This window comes from Gopherus evgoodei, chromosome 2 (genome assembly GCF_007399415.2).
Source record: "Gopherus evgoodei ecotype Sinaloan lineage chromosome 2, rGopEvg1_v1.p, whole genome shotgun sequence".
NCBI lineage: Eukaryota > Metazoa > Chordata > Testudines > Testudinidae > Gopherus > Gopherus evgoodei.
Window position 1 is genome coordinate 238,756,349 of NC_044323.1, and position 19,757 is coordinate 238,776,105.

Below are 19,757 nucleotides of genomic sequence, written 5' to 3' on the forward strand. Positions count from 1 at the left end.
GCAAATGACTGTCCTCTGCTTTTCACAGGCCTAGTGGTTTTTCATTGGCAGACCCCCTAAAATATTTTGAATGGAGGTTTGGAAATTCAACCTGTGGTCCGAGGACCCCTACCATAGAAGTCTTAGACTGAAAACTGACTGGACAGAAGTCAGCTATAAATGGGGTATAGTAGTATGTGCTGAACCTGGCATTGGACACAGTCTGAGAAAGGCCATTAAACTGTGGGCTTCTATGGTACTGACAACACTTCCAGCTTTTGCCCTGGGTGGGGGGAGGGGATTTGCATACTTTTGATGGATCAGAAAAAGGAATGCCCTTTCTGGGATCTGAAACTTTATTTTCATGATCATCTTCTGTGGACCCCGAGGGGTCTGCAGACCACAGGTTGAAAACCACTGTCTTAGGCCAACATTTTCATACATGGTGGGCTGAAGTTAAATACTTAACTTCATAGTTTTAAAAAAGTGGCTTGATTTTCATAGGTACCAAGCATCCCCATATTTCACTGACATCAGTGGGAATTATAGATGCTCAGCAACTCAGTCAGACCACATGGCAGGACTGCCCTGGAGCCCCACATCCTGCAAGTCCAGGGTCCCTGGCCCTGGAGCAGGCCACATGGCAGGGCTCTGGAGCCACGGACCCTGGATGCCCATCCGAGGACCTCTTGGCTTCACAGCAGGGAGGACAGACTTGATTGGAGCTGGATCTCTCAGGGCTTGCAGGACTTGCAGGCTCCTGGCTCTGACTAACTCTATTTTAAAGCAATAGCTCTGTTTAGTCAGTGGAAGCTGCATGTACTTGGAACCTTTGAAAACCAGACCACTTATTTTGATGCCTAACTATGAATTAAGATGCCTGATTTTACCCTAGTTTCAAAATCTGACCCACTGCTGCCAGAGTTTGTCTGTGGGGTGTCACTCTAGGAGTGAAGAGCCACCCGATGAGCAATCTCCAAAGAGATTCCTAGACATCTTTACAGAGGCAGCTCTTAGGAGAATGGTCACCACTTGAACTTGAAAGCAGGAGGAAAAGAGGAGGGGCAAAGCTGGGAAATGTCCTCCGTCTTCATAGACTCATAGACTCAGACTCTAGGACTGGAAGGGACCTCGAGAGGTCATCGAGTCCAGTCCCCTGTCCTCATGGCAGGACCAAATATTGTCTAGACCATCCCCAATAGACATTCATCTAACCTGCTCTTAAATATCTCCAGAGATGGAGATTCCACAACCTCCCTAGGCAATTTATTCCAGTGTTTAACTACCCTGACAGTTAGGAACTTTTTCCTAATGTCCAACCTAAATCTCCCTTGCTGCAGTTTAAGCCCATTGCTTCTTGTTCTATCATTGGAGGCTAAGGTGAACAAGTTTTCTCCCTCCTCCTGATGACACCCTTTTAGATACCTGAAAACTGCTATCAGGTCCCCTCTCAGTCTTCTCTTTTCCAAACTAAACAAACCCAATTCCTTCAACCTTCCTTCATAGGTCATGTTCTCAAGACCTTTAATCATTCTTGCTCTTCTCTGGACCCTCTCCAATTTCTCCACATCTTTCTTGAAATGCGGTGCCCAGAACTGGACACAATACTCCAGTTGAGGCCTAACCAGCGCAGAGTAAAGCGGAAGAATGACTTCTCGTGTCTTGTTTACAACACACCTGTTAATGCATCCCAGAATCATGTTTGCTTTTTTTGCAACAGTATCACACTGTTGACTCATTTTAAGCTTGTGGTCTACTATGACCCCTAGATCTCTTTCTGCCTTGACTCATTTTAAGCTTGTGGTCTACTATGACCCCTAGATCTCTTTCTGCCATACTCCTTCCTAGACAGTATGACCCCTAGATCTCTTTCTGCCATACTCCTTCCTAGACAGTCTCCTCCCATTCTGTATGTGTGAAACTGATTGTTCCTTCCTAGGTGGAGCACTTTGCATTTATCTTTATTGAACTTCATCCTGTTTACCTCAGACCATTTCTCCAATTTGTCCAATTTGTTCAGAATAAGAGATCAATAGAAGCTGTGTCTACTTGCACCTGTGACTGGATTCAGGCCACAGAACTCAAGAGGCAGCAATGGCTCAGTAAGAGTCGCCATTGAAGGGCAGAGGCACATGGCCCTCCTGAGCCTTCCTGTTCTCCCACAGGAATCCAGGAATTTTCAGCAATCCAGCATCTGACTGCACTTCACGTTTGGTAGTCCCAGCAGAATAGCTGTGAGAACAGAGAGAACCTGTTTCTTTCCCTGTTCTCACTCAGCAGCAGCGTCAGGGAGTATGAAGTTGAGCAGATACTAACTAGCTCCAGCTCTGGACTATAGCCAATTTTGAGTTAGAGGTGTTGAGTGATGTGATATCCTCACTGAAATCATAGTGTGATGCTATCTATGCTACCTCACTCTAGGCAGTTTTAAAGCAGAAATACCATTAACTTGCATTGAGGTGCCCTGCCTTTTCTGTGGATTAGTGAGGTTCTATATTGTATGACATCATTCCCAGAACTTAGTTTATCATTACCTGAATAATAAGGTATTCTTTAGAGAATGAGTAAAATGATGTGCAAAGGCTAAAAGTAAAATATGTCTGAACACAAAGGCAGAGCACTGATGGTGACCACCAAATACAGACATAAGCAGTTTATTGTTACCATTTCTGAAACTGAAAATACAGTACAGCGTTTCAACAGTAGAGTGTAATTAACGTTTATAGCATACCTACATGTATATTACTGTATTCCACATAATGCATTTTATATTCTGTAAATAAATAACAAGACCCAAAGTGCAGATTAAGCTAACAAGCTGAGTTCTTATGGTAGAACCAAGAGTAAAGGTATGTCTACAATGCAGCTGGGACCATGCTTCCCAGCCCAGGTACACACATACAGGCTAGCTCTGTGAGGCTTTGGCTAGATACCCAGTGGGTTGGGCAAGTTTGGACTTGGTAGGCTATCCTGAACCACCACTCACAGTGCCATGGCCACACTGCTATTTCTAGCACACCAGCTGGAGCAGCAGTAGTGTGAGTCTGTTCACTTGTGCTGGAAAGCACCATGCCAGTTTCAGTGTAGATAAACCTTAAACGTACTATGTACAAGAGACAATAGTTCAAAGTGACTGACAGAATTAAATTCTGCATTCTGCTGTTTGTACTTTAGGATGTACTTATCTGATGGCAGAATCTGGCCTTTCAGTTGCACAACAGGTTCACAATCTTACATTTATTTTGTACCTTTCAGGGCCTGATCCTGCAGTCCTTACTCAGTCAAAACTCCCAATGAAATCAGTCTGGCTCAGCTTCTTGTTTTACATTAAATGATTTTTTACATAAAGTGATTCCTTTACTCATCTGTCCCACAAAGTCAGGTTATTATAGGAATTAGTATACTCTGAATACATCAAAGAAGATGTTCATAACAGCAAAACAGGTCAGTAAATACAAAGCTAAGAGGTTTATTGTATTTCTTGTAAACCCTAATTAGGAACCTGTTCTATACTTGTGTACATGATGTGAATACCATTAACATTACACTTGGGCAGAGGAGAGGAGAGTCTAAAGCGAAGCAATTTTACAGGTGATATATGATGTGATATTCATGTTCAGAAAGAGTTGTTGTTTTCAACTGTGCTATAGCTAGGGACATTTTGATTTTACAGCTTTTAACACAGTATCCCATTTACTGTTCATGTGTTCTAACTGCTGTTTCCTAAACCTATGCTGAAATAAATCTTTACTGTCTTCATCATCAGCCTCTGATACTATCTCCATCTTTTGTATAATCAGTTTAATGAGCTCATGCTGTTTTTCCAAGAGCGTTGACATATCCTTAAGCCTAAAACAAAAGAAGTATATACACAGAGTAAATTTTATAATGTAGTTTTACAGCATATTTCATAGAATCATAAACATTAAAGATACAAAAGACCTACTACATCATCAAGTTCACTCCTCTGCCAAGAAAAAAAAAGTTCCCTAGAGTATATCTAATATCTCATGCCATGGTGCTTCCCCCATTTCAGGAATATTTTGTTGGAAAATGAGCTGCATGGTCCTTGAGAAAAGTGCTATATAACTGTACATTTAAAGACAAGAGCAGAGGTCTGTCCCATCCTGAAGCAGAATTATCACTTGCAGAGCATGATCCTGCAAAGACCTTTCTAGCCACAATAGTCACTCATTTGTGTAGTCCCACTGAGGTAAAAAGGGCCAGATTTTAATAGATATTTAGATGCCTAAAGAGGCAGATTGGTGTCTAGAGGATTTTCAAAAGTGCTTTGGCACCTGCCTAACTAAATCTAGCCCAAAGGAATTACTGAGGATTTAGTATTAGCCCTATAGAATGCAATTTGACATGTACGTGCTTTTGTTATATTTAACAAAAGCAACTAATTACAAAAATGGAATCCATCTCCAGAAACTGTCCCCTTTGAGTTACTGAATAAGTGTTTTGAAAATTCCAGTGGTGGTCCAGTGGTAGAACAGTGATACTCTGACTGAGGCTCGGGAACTGCAAGGGGCTCTTTAATGTGTCTCCTGTGGCTCTTTGTGGCACATGATATTAAAATACTGTGAGATTTAATTATTAACCAGTTTGGATCCTTTTACTAAGTACCAATTGTAGAATACTTAGTCAGTCATTTTGCTGTGAGAATGTTTTATTACACACACACACACACACACACACACACACACACACACACACACACACACACACACACACACACACACACACACACACACACACACACACACACAGCAAAAAGACCAAGTATATAGTAATTGACACAATGAATTCACACTACTGTGGCTCTTTTGGGTAATGTTGATCACTAATTTGGCTCCTCAACCACTGAGATCTATCACTGGCCTAGGACATGGAAGACCTGCGGTCAAGTCCCTGCTCTGTCACAGATGTCCTGTGTGATCTTTGGCAAGTCATTTAGGCCCACATTTTTTTAATGAGATTTAGGCTCCTAAATCAGTTAGGGGTTACAATGCTGAATGCAGCAACGCCTAAATATCTTTTAAAGTCTTGACCTTAGTGTCGCTATGCCATAGTTCTCCACTTGTAAAATGAGGACAATAAGACTTCACTACCTCACCAGGCTGTTGTGCATCTAATACATTAAATATTGTGAAATATTCAGATATTACATGATGAGGGCCATCTGAGTACCTTAGATAGTGTTGTACTCATAAAGAGAAATTAAATCTAAGTGCTATGATACTGGCATTAACTGAAAATATATTCACAATGCTGATTCTACTTATTAGTGCAGAAATAAAATAACAAAAAATAAATACCTGTATTTCTGCTTCAAAATTTCCAGTTCTAAAGTTGTGTCAGCACTCTGAGCATCTGTGACAGAGTCTTTACAACCAAAGCAAAAGTTGAACACGCTCTAAACAAGAAATTGTTTACACATTACAATTCAGACATTACAGTGATGCACAAAACCCAAGGGAGATAAATGCAGCAATTTCTCCTCTCCAGAGTGAAAGTTGAAGCTTCTATCATAAAGCTATATTTTAGCACCCTTATAACTTTGGCTTAGAAAATGTATTTGGCCTAAAAACAACTAGGTTCACTTTGCCAGCAAAATAACATGTTCCCTCAAAGTCTGGAGATAAATATTCTGTGCTGCAGGTCATTAAACTATTACTCTTGTTTGAATTAGTTTATCTCATATTTCGTCTTTTTCTGCCAAGCTTCCCACATGGTTACACTTCCTTGAAAACTCATGACCAACTACAATTGCTTAATCACAATTTAGTTTCTTCAAAGTTATGTTATTTTTGTTGTGGATAGTTTGAGGCCTAACCCTGCGCCCAGTGATGTCAATGGAAGATTTTGCCATTAACTTTAATGAGGACAACATTGTATCCTCTGGTCCAAATCCTGCACACAGCAAAATTAATGACAACATTCCCATTGACTTCAGTCCATGAAAAACAGAGCCCCAAGTGTGTGTCAGCATTTTACTCTAGGATACATCAACTTACCATAAATCCACAGTATCTTGGCCTATTAGGGTACACAGTGATTGTTTCCTGGTCCACCCGACTTAGGAACCAATATGGCAGCTTCTTCTCTAAATTTGTGTGAAGATGAACCTAAACATATTTTTGCATTTAGAGTAGTAATTAACATAGCATAATACAATTCTCTTTAGATCAAAATACATATTCAGATGATGCAAATGTCCTACTCATTTTGGTAATAGGTTTAAAAAAAATTGCTTCATTGTTTTGAAATGTAGACCTTCATCCAATGTATAATATGTAAAGCTGGTTGTTATGGCCAAAAAGGGGAAAAGTCATGTGTTAGTCATAGCAAAATAATGCAAATGTAAAATATTTATAGAGAAAGAACACAAAAAGTCACTGGAGGCACTTGTTTAGTGGATGCTGGGTGGGCGGGAAAACATCTGGAGTCCAGCATAGTTTGTAAATCTCAGTCTCAGAGCTCAGGATGGATGGCTTTGTGCTTAAGGCCATGGATGCAGACTTCAGAGACCTGGATCCTCTGCTCTACCACAGACATAATGTGTGACCCTGGCCAGTCACTTATTGTCTCTGTGCCTCAGCTTTCCAACAGCAGAATAGGAATACTAGTAATTCCCTGCTTTTTAATGATGTATTGTAAGAGTTATTACATCAATAATTATGAGGCTGTCAGATACTCTGCTGATGAGGGCTATGTAAGCAGCTAAGATGGAAAGACTGGTATTGAGGGTTTCAGTGGGATTCAGGGAGGATCATGCAGTTGTCAGAAGGTTAGATCAGAGAGAATTTCCATCACTTGAAGAGGTTGGGTTTGCAGAACTATTAATTGGATTAGTAATAATAGGTATTAGGAGAGATTCTGCAATAAGATGGTGGTTGGGTACTTGACACAGTGGTAGGATCTGAGACCATTCATATGTCGAAGTGGGTATTATGATGCCCTGACATGCAGGGGGCATGGGTCTATGATAGGGCCACTGTAGGGTAACCTAAGCTGGATTGTGTAAAACTGGTACCAGCAGGAATTCTCCCTTGGCTTAATTCAGGGCTCCACTGGGCCTTTTTACACTGTTGCTGCTGTGTGATGAATCCCTCCGTGATGAGGTGTATAAACTCCATCCTGTGCCCGCAGGGGTTAACAGACAATACTGGACCCAGGTAGTCTGCCTGCAGCGCATGCTCCAGCTTGAGAGGAAGCTTAAAAGGGAGCCACTCAGCTCAGAAGGGAAGAGGCTGGGGAGAAGACAGACTTACCCTGAGGGCTCCTGAACAAGAACACTGAAGAAGCCTCACTGTGGGGAAGAGGCCTACCCGCTGAGGCCAACTAGGGCTGAAGGTTTAGTTGTCTTTTCTTTTGCTATTTTATATTTAACTCGGAGACTTTGGGAGAGATGGATGGCAGGAAATGACCCAGGGAGGCAAACTCTGGGGCACTCCAAATTGTTCAACATTTTATAGGGCCCTGGCTCAGAGCCTGGTGGAGTGGGAGGGCCCAGGATCTCCTGCCAACTGCTCTTGTTGCAGAAGGGGCATAAACCTCATTCCCCCCTCCCCCAAGTAAGGAGAGACTAAAGATGTTGAAAATCCTGAGGTGAGGATAAGCCACATACAAGAGTTAGGAACTGGATGGAAAGTCCTTGCTGCTGAGAGACTGGAAACTGGGTTCTGGCCCTATAAGGACTCTACTGCACCCTCTCATCCATTTAAACTATTAAGGAAATACTGAACATGTATACTTATTTCTTTAAACATGAAATACTATATCAGCTCATTTCAGTTATTCATAGCATGGGTATTTCATGTTTTTGTCAAACATGGCAAAGGTCACGTAGGTCATTTGAAGTTTCAAAACACAGATTTGAGTTTTCTGATAACCAACTGTGCTCTACACGTCACTGGGTGACTTCTAATGACCACGCCTGGGGAATAGCATTCGACCCATCTGACGCCCCATCCTTCAGTTTCTCGTCCATGGTCTCGTTCTCTTTGGAGTCAGATTATTTCTTATCTTCTCTTTCCTGATTCTGGATTTACCTCTGAAACCTACTCGACTCCTCTGGCTACGTCACCCCTCCTGGCAGGGCCAGTGCAACCATTTAGACAAACTAGGCGGCTGCCTAGGGCGCCTAGTGGTTGGGGGTGCCTACAGGTCCCCTCAGGCGAGGAGGTGAGCTGGGTGGGGGAGCGTGCAGGGAGGGCTGCCCACAGTAAACGGGGGTGGGGGAGGCTGTCATAAACAGAGAGCTAAGGGTTAATGTCTCTTTCACCTGGAAAGGAGTAACCTGAAACACCTGACCAGAGGACCAATCAGGAAACAAGACTTTTTCAAATCTGGGTGGAGGGAAGTTTTGGGTGGGAGTTCTTTGTTCTTTGTCTTGTGTCTGACCCTCTCGGCTCTGAGAGTGATCTTTCTGTCTCCTGGCTTTCTAATCTTCTGTTTCCAAGTTGTAAGTACAAAAATAGTAAGACAATAAGTTTTCTTATTTTGTTTTCTTTTGTATTTACATGTGTGTAGTTGCTGGAATGTTTTGAATTGTATTCTTTTTGAATACGGCTGTTTATTCATTTTTTTTCTTTTAAGCAAATGACACTGTATTTGTCACCTTAATACAGAGAGACCATTTTTATGTATTTTTTCTTTCTTTTTATATAAAGCTTTCTTTTTAAGAGCTGTTGGAGTTTTTCTTTAGTGGGGACTCCAGGAAATTGAGTCTGCAGCTCACCAGGGAATTGGTGGGAGGAAGAAGTCAGGGGGGAAAATCTCTTTGTGTTAGATTTACTAATCTGACTTTGCATACCCTCTTGGTGAGGGGGGGAAGTACTTGTGTTTCCAGGACTGGAAACAGGGAGGGTGGAGTCCCTCTGTTTAGATTCACGGAGCTTGCTTCTGTATATCTCTCCAGGAACCCAGGGAGGGAACACCCGGAGGGGGGAAGGGAAATGGTTTATTCCCCTTTGTTGTGAGACTCAAGGAATCTGAGTCTGGGGGTCCCCCAGGGAAGGTTTTGGGGAGACCACAGTGCGCCAGGCATTGTATAGGTTCCTGGCTGGTGGCAGCTTTACCGGGTCCAGGCTGGTAACTAAGCTTGGAGGTTTTCATGCTAACACCCATATTTTGGATGCTAAGGTCCAGATCTGGGAAAAATGTTATGACATGGTGTGCAGTGGTGGGATAGATAGAATCCAGAAGCCAGTAGGAATATAATATTTTTCTTTTCTCTGCTAGAGGCTTTTAAGCAGAGAGGGTTTGGTTTTAAAAGGAACCAGAGAGAATTTTTTTTTCTGTTCTCTCCTGGCAGTAGCTTGCATATTAAGCAAGGAACCATTAAGCTGTGACAAACGGGTCTTTTGTCAGACAATAGCACTCCGATTGTGAGTCAAGTATCCAGCAATACACATGCAAATAAAGTGGGTTTTCTGGTTTACTTTACATTTAAAAGATTAGCTAGAGGAAGAAAGGGAAAAAGGCACTGTTGCTAGGCAGACCCCAGGAGGCAACAGAGCCAGCAGTTCAGACAATAAACACCAGAGGGCACCCCAACACAAGAAAACAGGAACCATGCCTTCCAAGACAAAAATGGGGGCCGAAGAACAAATCAAAGAAGCAGACCACAGGCGATAACTGGAACAAAGAGAAAAAGAGGTGGAGCTGAAAGAAAGAGAAGAACAGATCAAACAGGCAGCCCATAAAAGAGAACAAGAAGCCAAAAATGCAGCCCACCACAGAAAACTAGAAGAAGAAGAGGTGGCCCACCGCCGAGAAATGGAAAAACAACAAAAAGAAAGTGAAGAGAGGGAAAAACAGAAAACATGAACTGGACTTAGCGCAGGCTTGGCAGCATGCTCCAGCCAATCCTAACAACCCTTCGCCAATTATGGTTCCACATCCCAAGAAATTTTCCCACCTACAAGGCAGGGGATGACACCGAGGCCTTCTTGGAAAATTTTGAAAGAGCCTGTCTTGGGTACAGCATCCCTGAAGACCAGTACATGGTAGAATTGAGGCCACAGCTCAGTGGACCTTTAGCAGAGGTGGCAGCTGAAATGCCTAAGGAGAAAATGAACGACTATAAACTTTTTCAAACCAAGGCCAGATACAGAATGGGGATAACCCCGGATCATGCCCGTCGGCGTTTCAGAACCCAAAAGTGGAAACCAGATGTGTCATTTCCCAAACACGCCTACTACGTTGGGAAAAATTATGAGGCCTGGATATCAGGAAACAATGTTAAATCCATAGACGAACTTCACCTCCTCATACAAATGGAGCAGTTCTTGGATGGTGTTCCTGAGGACATAACACGGTACATACAAGATGGAAAACCCAAAAATCTCACCGAGGCGGGGGAGATTGGAGCCAGATGGATGGAAGTGGCAGAAAGCAAGAAAGCTACTGTCAAGGAGAGCGAATACCCCAGAGGGCACACCGACAATAAACCCTACAACCGAGGGCAACCAAAGACCCAACCTACAACCCAAGGAAAGCCACAGACACCCTATTCTTCCACCTCACCAGTCTCCAGTAACTCACCTCGACCCAGTGACCTGTCAGCTGGAAGATGCTTTAAGTGTAATGAACTGGGACATATAAAGACCAACTGCCCAAAGAACCCAAACCGAGTGCAGTTCATTACACCACCATCACACCAAAGATTCCCAGGCCCAGATGCCTCTCAAATACCCTTGGAGCGAAGGGAAATTTTGAGAGTGGGCGGAAAGAAGGTTAGTGCGTGGAGAGACACGGGGTCACAAGTGTCAGCTATCCACCAATCCTTCGTAGACCCCAAATTCATCAACCCAAAGGCCCAAGTGACAATTTACCCCTTCATGTCCCAAGCTGTAGACTTGCCTACAGCTGAACTGCCTGTCCAGTACAAAGGCTGGTCAGGAATGTGGACTTTTGCAGTCTCTGACAATTATTCCATCCCCATGCTCCTGGGGGAAGACTTGGCCAACAAGGTGAAGCGGGCCAAGAGAGTGGGAATGGTTACACGCAGCCAAACCAGACAAGCTTCCAGACCCATTCCTGTTCCTGAACCGTCCACAGACGCCCCGTCTGTGTTACCTGAGACCCAGACAGAGGTAGTGGACCCGGATTCCATGCCAACCACTGAAACAGCCACAGCACCTCCAGTCCCAGGCCCGGAACTGGAACAGCAACCAGCACCAGCAATTGCAACCACATCTTCAAACTCAACGCCAGAGGGCGCCAGTGAGCCAAAACTGGCAGAAGCAACAGACAGCCATACCCAAAAGGCTCAACCAGAGCCTGAAATACCCTCAGGTGCATCAGCGGAGAGCGGTTCACCAGCAACGGAAACCACCCCATCACCTACATCGCTTCCAGAGGGACCAAGCCCAAGTCCCCAGTCTGAGGAAGAACTGGTGACCCCAGCCTCAAGGGAACAGTTCCAGACTGAGCAGGAAGCAGATGACAGCCTTCAGAAAGCTTAGGCGGTGGCACGGAGCACCGCACCGCCTCTCAGCTCTTCTAATCGATCCCGGTTTGTTATAGACCAAGGACTTTTATACAAGGAAATTCTTTCTGGTGGACACCGGGAAGAATGGCAGCCGCAAAAACAGTTGGTGGTTCCAACTAAGTACCAGGGGAAGCTCTTAAGCTTAGCCCATGATCATCCCAGTGGCCATGCTGGGGTGAACAGAACCAAAGACAGATTGGGGAAGTCTTTCCACTGGGAGGGGTTGGGCAAGGACGTTGCCAAGTATGTCTGGTCTTGTGAGGTATGCCAAAGAGTGGGAAAGCCCCAAGACCAGGTCAAGGCCCCTCTCCAGCCACTCCCCATAATTGAGGTCCCATTTCAGCGAGTAGCTGTGGATATTCTGGGTCCTTTCCCAAAAAAGACACCCAGAGGAAAGCAGTACGTACTGACTTTTGTGGACTTTGCTACCCGATGGCCGGAAGCAGTAGCTCTAGGCAACACTAGGGCTAACACTGTGTGCCTGGCCCTAACAGACATTTTTGCCAGGGTAGGTTGGCCCTCAGACATCCTTACAGATTCAGGATCTAATTTCCTGGCAGGGACCATGAAAGAACTGTGGGAAACTCATGGGGTAAACCACTTGGTTGCCACCCCGTACCACCATCAAACCAATGGCCTGGTGGAAAGGTTTAATGGAACTTTGGGGGCCATGATACGTAAATTCATCAATGAACACTCCAATAACTGGGATCTAGTGTTTCAGCAGTTGCTGTTTGCCTATAGGGCTGTGCCACATCCCAGTTTAGGGTTTTCACCGTTTGAACTTGTGTATGGTCACGAGGTTAAGGGGCCATTACAGTTGGAGGGGTTTACGCCTTCTCCAGGGACTAACATTCTATACTTTGTAAGCAACCTACAAAACACCCTCCAACACTCTTTAGCCCTTGCTAAAGAAAACCTAAAGGATGCTCAGGAAGAGCAAAAGGCCTGGTATGACAAACATACCAGAGAATGTTCCTTCAAGGTAGGAGACCAGGTTATGGTCTTGAAGGCGCAACAGGCCCATAAGATGGAAGCATCATGGGGAGGGCCATTCACGGTCCAAGAGTGCCTGGGAACTGTTTACTACCTCATAGCATTTCCCAGTCCCTCACTAAAGCCCAGAGTGTACCATGTTAATTCTCTCAAGCCTTTCTATTCCAGAGACTTACAGGTTTGTCAGTTTACAGTCCAGGGAGATGATGCTGAGTGGCCTAAAGGTGTCTACTACGATGGGAAAAAAGACGGTGGCGTGGAAGAGGTGAACCTCTCCACAACCCTGGAACGTCTGCAGCGGCGACAAATCAAGGAGCTGTGCACTAGCTTCGCCCCATTGTTCTCAGCCACCCCAGGACGGACTGAACGGGCATACCACTCCATTGACATAGGTAATGCTCACCCAATTAGAACCCCACCCTACCGGATGTCTCCTCATGCCCAAGCTGCTATAGAATGGGAAATCCAGAAAATGCTACAGATGGGTATAATCCGCTCATCTACCAGTGCATGGGCATCTCCAGTGGTTCTGGTACCCAAACCAGATGGGGAAATGCACCTTTGCGTGGACTACCGTAAGCTAAATGCGGTAACTCATCCAGACAACTATCCAATGCCACGCACCGATGAGCTATTGGAGAAGTTGGGATGTGCCCAGTTCATCTCTACAATAGACTTAACCAAGGGGTACTGGCAAGTACTGCTAGATGAACCTACCAAGGAGAAGTCAGCATTCGTCACCCATGTGGGGGTGTATGAATTTAATGTCCTTCCTTTCGGGCTTCAAAACGCACCCACCACCTTCCAGAGGCTGGTAGATGGTCTACTAGCAGGACTGGGAGAATATGCAGTTGCCTACCTCGATGATGTGGCCATTTTTTCAGACTCCTGGCCCGAACACCTACTGCACCTGGAAAAGGTCTTTGAGCGCATCCGGCAGGCCGGACTAACTGTTAAGGCCAAAAAGTGTAAAATAGGCCAAAACAGAGTAACTTACCTGGGACACCAGGTGGGTCGAGGAACCATAAACCCCCTACAGGCCAAGGTGGATGCTATCCAAAAGTGGCCTGTCCCAAAGTCAAAGAAACAGGTTCAATCGTTCTTAGGCTTGGCCGGGTACTACAGGCGATTTGTACCACACTACAGCCAAATCGCTGCCCCACTGACTGACCTGACCAAAAAGACCCAGCCAAATGCAGTTAAGTGGACTGATGAGTGTCAAAAGGCCTTTACCCAACTTAAGGCAACGCTCATGTCTGACCCCGTGCTAATGGCCCCGGACTTTGACAAGCCATTCCTAGTAACCACGGATGCATCTGAGCGTGGTATAGGAGCAGTTCTCATGCAGGAAGCAACAGATCACAACTTCCATCCTGTCGTGTTTCTCAGCAAGAAACTGTCTGAGAGGGAAAGTCACTGGTCAGTCAATGAAAAGGAATGCTATGCCATTGTGTACGCCCTGGAAAAGCTACGCCCATATGTTTGGGGATGGCGGTTCCAGCTACAAACTGACCATGCTGCGCTAAAGTGGCTTCATACTGCCAAGGAGAACAACAAGAAACTTCTTCGTTGGAGTTTAGCTCTCCAAGATTTTGATTTTGAAATTCAGCACATCTCAGGAGCTTCTAACAAAGTAGCTGATGCTGTCTCCCGTGAGAGTTTCCCAGAATCCAGTAGTTAAAAAGTGTTCTTAAAATGTAAAAGTCTGTTAGTTATATATTTAGTGGTATATGTAAAGGTGCATGTGTTGTATTAATCTGTTTATTTTAAAGTTCGAGGAGGAAATCGCCGCCAGTGAGCTTCCCCACTGTCTGCAATTTGGGGGGCTTGTCATAAACAGATAGCTAAGGGTTAATGTCTCTTTCACCTGGAAAGGAGTAACCTGAAACACCTGACCAGAGGACCAATCAGGAAACAAGACTTTTTCAAATCTGGGTGGAGGGAAGTTTTGGGTGGGAGTTCTTTGTCTTATGTCTGACCCTCTCGGCTCTGAGAGTGATCTTTCTGTCTCCTGGCTTTCTAATCTTCTGTTTCCAAGTTATAAGTACAAAAATAGTAAGACAATAAGGTTTATATTGTTTTCTTTTGTATTTACATGTGTGTAGTTGCTGGAATGTTTTGAATTGTATTCTTTTTGAATACGGCTGTTTATTCATTTTTTTTCTTTTAAGCAAATGACACTGTATTTGTCACCTTAATACAGAGAGACCATTTTTATGTATTTTTCTTTCTTTTTATATAAAGCTTTCTTTTTAAGAGCTGTTGGAGTTTTTCTTTAGTGGGGACTCCAGGGAATTGAGTCTGCAGCTCACCAGGGAATTGGTGGGAGGAGGAAGTCAGGGGGAAAAATCTCTTTGTGTTAGATTTACTAACCTGACTTTGCATACCCTCTGGGTGATGGGGGGAAGTACTTGTGTTTCCAGGACTGGAAACAGGGAGGGTGGAGTCCTTCTGTTTAGATTCATGGAGCTTGCTTCTGTATCTCTCTCCAGGAACCCAGGGAGGGAACACCCGGAGGGGGGAAGGGAAATGGTTTATTCCCCTTTGTTGTGAGACTCAAGGAATCTGAGTCTGGGGGTCCCCCAGGGAAGGTTTTGGGGAGACCACAGTGCACCAGGCACTGTATTGATTCCTGGCTGGTGGCAGTTTTACCAGGTCCAAGCTGGTAACTAAGCTTGGAGGTTTTCATGCTAACACCCATATTTTGGATGCTAAGGTCCAGATCTGGGAAAAATGTTATGACAGAGGTGCACAGGGGAACAGCTCCCCGCCCCAGCTTACCTCCACTCTGCCTCTTCCGCTGAGCACACAGCCCAGCTCTAAGGCTCCTCCAATCAGCACCGCAAGCCTGGGCAGGGAGGAGAATTAGAGCAGCGCCAGCATGCTCAGTGGAGGAGGTGGAGCCGAGGTGAGCTGGGGTGGGCTACCTAGGCAGGGATAGCTGCTGTGGGGGCAGGGGGAAGTGGGTGGGAAGTCTCCCCAGGCAGAGTTAGCTGCCATGGCAGGGTGTAGGGGGGAGAGGGGGCAAGTCTCCCCAGGCAGGGTTAGCTGCCGTGGCAGGGTGTGGGGGGGAGAGGGGGGAAGTCTCCCTGGGCAGGGTTAGCTGCCGTGGCAGGGTGTGGGGGGGAGAGGGGGGAAGTCTCCCCAGGCAGGGTTAGCTGCTGTGGCGGCAGGGACGGGGAGAGGGGGGAAGTCTCCCCGGGCAGGGTTAGCTGCCGTGGGGGCACAGGGGGAGTCTCCCTGGGCACGGTTAGCTGCCGTGGGAAGACAGGGGGGGAGAGGGGTTAGCTGTCGTGGTGTGTGAGGGGGTAGCTGCTGCGGGGGGGGACTGCCTGGGTGGTGGCTGAGTTAGCTGCCATGGGGGGTGCAAGATGGAAGTTTCGTCTAGGGCGCGAAACTTCCCTGCACCGGCCCTGCCTCCTGGCCTCTTACCAGACTCCTTACTCCAGTACAGGATGCCAGGGCTTGCTCTCCCAGTGCACTTCCTCTTTGTTCCTGGAGGCCTGCCAGGGAGCAACTGCAGACTCCTTCCCCTGCAGCCCTCTTCTGCTTTCAGCCTCTGGGTTTTATAGTGCTGGCCCTGCCCTTCCCCATCTGGGCTTCACTCTCAATTAACCTTGGCCCTCCTTTTTTTCAGATGATGCAAAGTGATCTAATTGGCCTCTTAGACCCTCGTTATCCCTATCAGAGCTGGTGTGGGGTGCACATCTCATCACACCAACCAATAACTTGATAAGTGCAAAACACACATTTCTTCTTCAAGAATTGCCTCTGTATTCCATCCCAAACCCCTCATTTGTATCTCTAGCAAAAGAAATTCCTTCTGGGATGAAATTTCTCATACCGTAAGCTAAAAGCAAACTTTTAAAATAAGTTTGAACATAGTCAGTTCAGCTAATTGTGAGTTTTGTGAGCATCAAAAGAAAAGGTTACTCACCAGTATGTGTAGTTCTTTGAGTGTATTGCCTTTGCACACTTCTGGGATATATGCTGCAGCACTGTGAAGCTCTGGGAACTTTCTAGAAAGCAGTGAAAATCAGGGCCACATGTGCACCCCCTCTTGACATTGAGTTCCTGACTGCTCAAAGCTGAAACTACAAAACAGCTGTACACTCCCAATCACCTCGGTTCCTTCCACCAAACTTTGGAGCCCTAGAGAAGTAGAACTCCAAGGTAGTATGAGGCTGCAGAAGCAATACATTCCAAGAACTACAATTAATGATAAGAAACCTTTATTTCTTATTTGACAATTGCATATTCTTCATGTTTCCACTTGTGGAACTCTAGTGATCATACAATCTACAGGCAGGTGGGCTGAGTTCTAAATAAATGTGTGTACAGAACTCCAAGCAGCAGACCTGCAGATTTCTTAAGTGAAAACATTACGAAGTTATGTCACCTAAGCTGCCTTACTCCAGTAAGCAAGCCCCAAGTCCTAGATTTTTAAAGGATTTTAGGCACCTAAAGATGCAGATAGGTGCATAGTGCAGTTTCCAGAAGTCCATAAATGAGTTAGGTGCTCATGTACTTTTGAAAACCCCACCAGCTGCATCTTTAGGCATCTAAATACCTTTGAATTGAGTCTCTTAATCAGTGTCATTGGCTACCATATAATGTGTCTCAATACATAGCCTCTGCCCAACTGAGTGAGCCTCTGATATGTTGCAGGGGATCTGGGGTCCTTCACATATCTTGATTATTTTTAAGCTAAATAGATTCTTCTCTTCAAAGGGAAAGCAATAAATCCCCCAAATTAAACCACTACGTTTGGCTTTTATGCTCACATAACTAAAATTGGCTGAACTGGCTGTTCAAACTTACTTTAACAATTTATTTTTAGCTAAAAGCATGAAAAAATTCATCCTATAAGGAATTTTTGTATAGTTACACAAATGAACAAAAGCTGGGATTTAGGATGGAATGCACTCGTCAACCTACCTAGCTTACAGAGATGTTTGAATATAATTTTACCATAGTGATAAAAAGGATCCTAAAAATGACACTAGAGACCAATAATATTAATGCTAAATAAACCAGTTCTTTCAAGGAGATATTTAAGCACTTATATCTGCTACTTACACCCTACAAACCGAACACACACTACGCACCTGCATTGCAATCCTTTTCAGTGCAGCATATTTTTGCACCTCAGCAATGTCTCCAACAGCCAAACCAATCTAAAAATACAACATAGAATCAAACAAGTATTTTTAATTACCTGATTTTTTACATAGGGCGGTTTAAATTATGTTCCTCACTGGTATTATGAACTGAAAAGCCTTTTGCTAAATCATATTGTATCAGCAGAACACTTCCCCACTAAACACAGAAGATTTGTCCATACTTAAAATCCATAATCAAGAAAGTTAATTGTTTGTTTAATGGCATTTTCATTTTCTTCGCAAATTATATTTGGTTATCACTGATGCTCTTTTTAACTACTTCTAAGAACCGTTCAAAAACCAATACACCTTCTTTAAGGCCCTTTATTGCTTTAATTGACTTCAGTTGAAGCAGGATCAGGCCACCATCCTGTAAAATAAAAGTCTTTGTATCATTTCCTATCAAACATGTTTAATGGGGCACAGGCAAAAATGATATTCAATATTTTCTCTCACACACTCTCTTTGCTACAGTTCCAGTTTGCTGATTCTTTTTATTTACATCAGTCCTACCATTTAGCATTCAACAATACTTCCAGTGGGATAAATGGTTCACTTATTTAATAAAACCCGCTGAGATTTGCTTAAGCAATTTGTTTAAATATGACTCTAAGAACATCAAGCTGTAAATTACTACAGTTAGGACTAGATGTTGGCTTTTATGCCCTGGATGGGGTCACTGTGAAGCCACATTAGTTCAAGAGGAGCACTGGAGAAACTATGCCTCAGACAGGCACAGTCTCTGCTGGGGCTTGTCCATGGACATGGGTAGGGGGCACAAACTGGTTGGTACAAGGCTGCTCTCCGTGATGTGTCACCTTTTCTCTGTCAGATGGTATGGGGCCATGATCTTGCTTCCTTCCTTGTGCCTTTTTGGGTTCATTGCTTCCTAAGGGAGGGGGAGGAACCGGTAGTCTCTGGACTCCATGGAACATAGGGGCTAGTAGTGAGGGAGGGCAACATAAGGGGCTGGCTTCTTGCATGGCCACCTTATACTTTGCAGTTGCACAAGGGCCATCACAATCTGGCTCTAAATACATAAATACTCAAACTTGTTCTGTAGCAATGACAGAAAAACACTTGTTTTAGGAAGTAAAATGATGGAAGATTGGAGAAAAGAGAACCCGAGAAAGGTAAAAGGAAACACCTCAATGTGTTCTTAAAAAAAAAAAATGTTGCTAACTAATGAACAAAGTTTGCTGCAAATCAGCGTGCACATACACAAATGATCCTATCCAGTAATGATGTGTATAAACAGCAATGTTCCCAAATCTCCATATTTTACTATATGAAATACTTACCAGCAAGTTCATAAGAAGAATTGGAATAAGCAAGGTGAAGACAATGAGAACTGCATAACTCAGGAACGGATAGGGCAAATTATCACTTAGCAGTGGATCAAGGAAAGCCTCATGATAATTAATATCTCCCAGCATCATAGCAAATGTCTGCATTACAGAAAGGAGCGGAGTCTTGTAATGTTGCTGAAAAAAGAAATAATGCAGGCAATGTAAATGGGAACATTTTAAAAATCTGTAATGTCACCTCTATTTTTTTTTTCAGATTCTCAATTCATGAATATTGGTTGTGGTGTATTTAAAACTTGCACATAGCTATGCAAAATTTACAAATACAAGATAGAGTGGGCCAGATCTTCTGCTGGTGTAAACTGGTGCAACTCCATTGACTATTCAGCCTTGCAAAAACTATTATCCTAAATACTATGCCGAAAGATTCAAACTCGAGTGATGCACTTCTGGAGTGGATTAACTTCTGGCTCGTGAGAAATGAGGGCACATAGAATCAGGATATTCTCTCCTATTCTATTTTTATTTACAATGTTCACGTAGGGACAAATTGGGCTCCCATCTGTGCTAGTGTAAAAGGACTTCTGACAGTTGAACTTGAGAGTTTCTCTGCTGCACAGGGCACTATGTTCAAATACCTTACAAAAGTCTAAGTATCTTATATCAACACATACCCCTTTATCAACCAAACATAATTTCGTACAAAAATGATTCCATGTTCATTTAACAAGACCTATAGTATTTTCCATACAACCTTGTTGACTGGTATTAATCATGTTACTATCCTTCAATTCTTAATTGACTGAGTCA

General features: G+C 44.1%; 1 protein-coding gene across 1 annotated transcript in view; it reads right to left on the reverse strand.

The window, feature by feature from the left end:
- Positions 1–2,674: 2,674 nt before the first annotated feature.
- The window catches only part of TRPA1 (transient receptor potential cation channel subfamily A member 1), a 98,608-nt gene continuing 81,525 nt past the window's right edge, over positions 2,675–19,757 (reverse strand). Inside the window, 5 exon segments of the mRNA XM_030553265.1 lie at positions 2,675–3,828; positions 5,301–5,398; positions 6,000–6,110; positions 17,587–17,655; positions 18,942–19,124. Coding sequence (XP_030409125.1) covers positions 3,630–3,828; positions 5,301–5,398; positions 6,000–6,110; positions 17,587–17,655; positions 18,942–19,124 — 660 coding nt within the window. The 3' untranslated portion in view covers positions 2,675–3,629.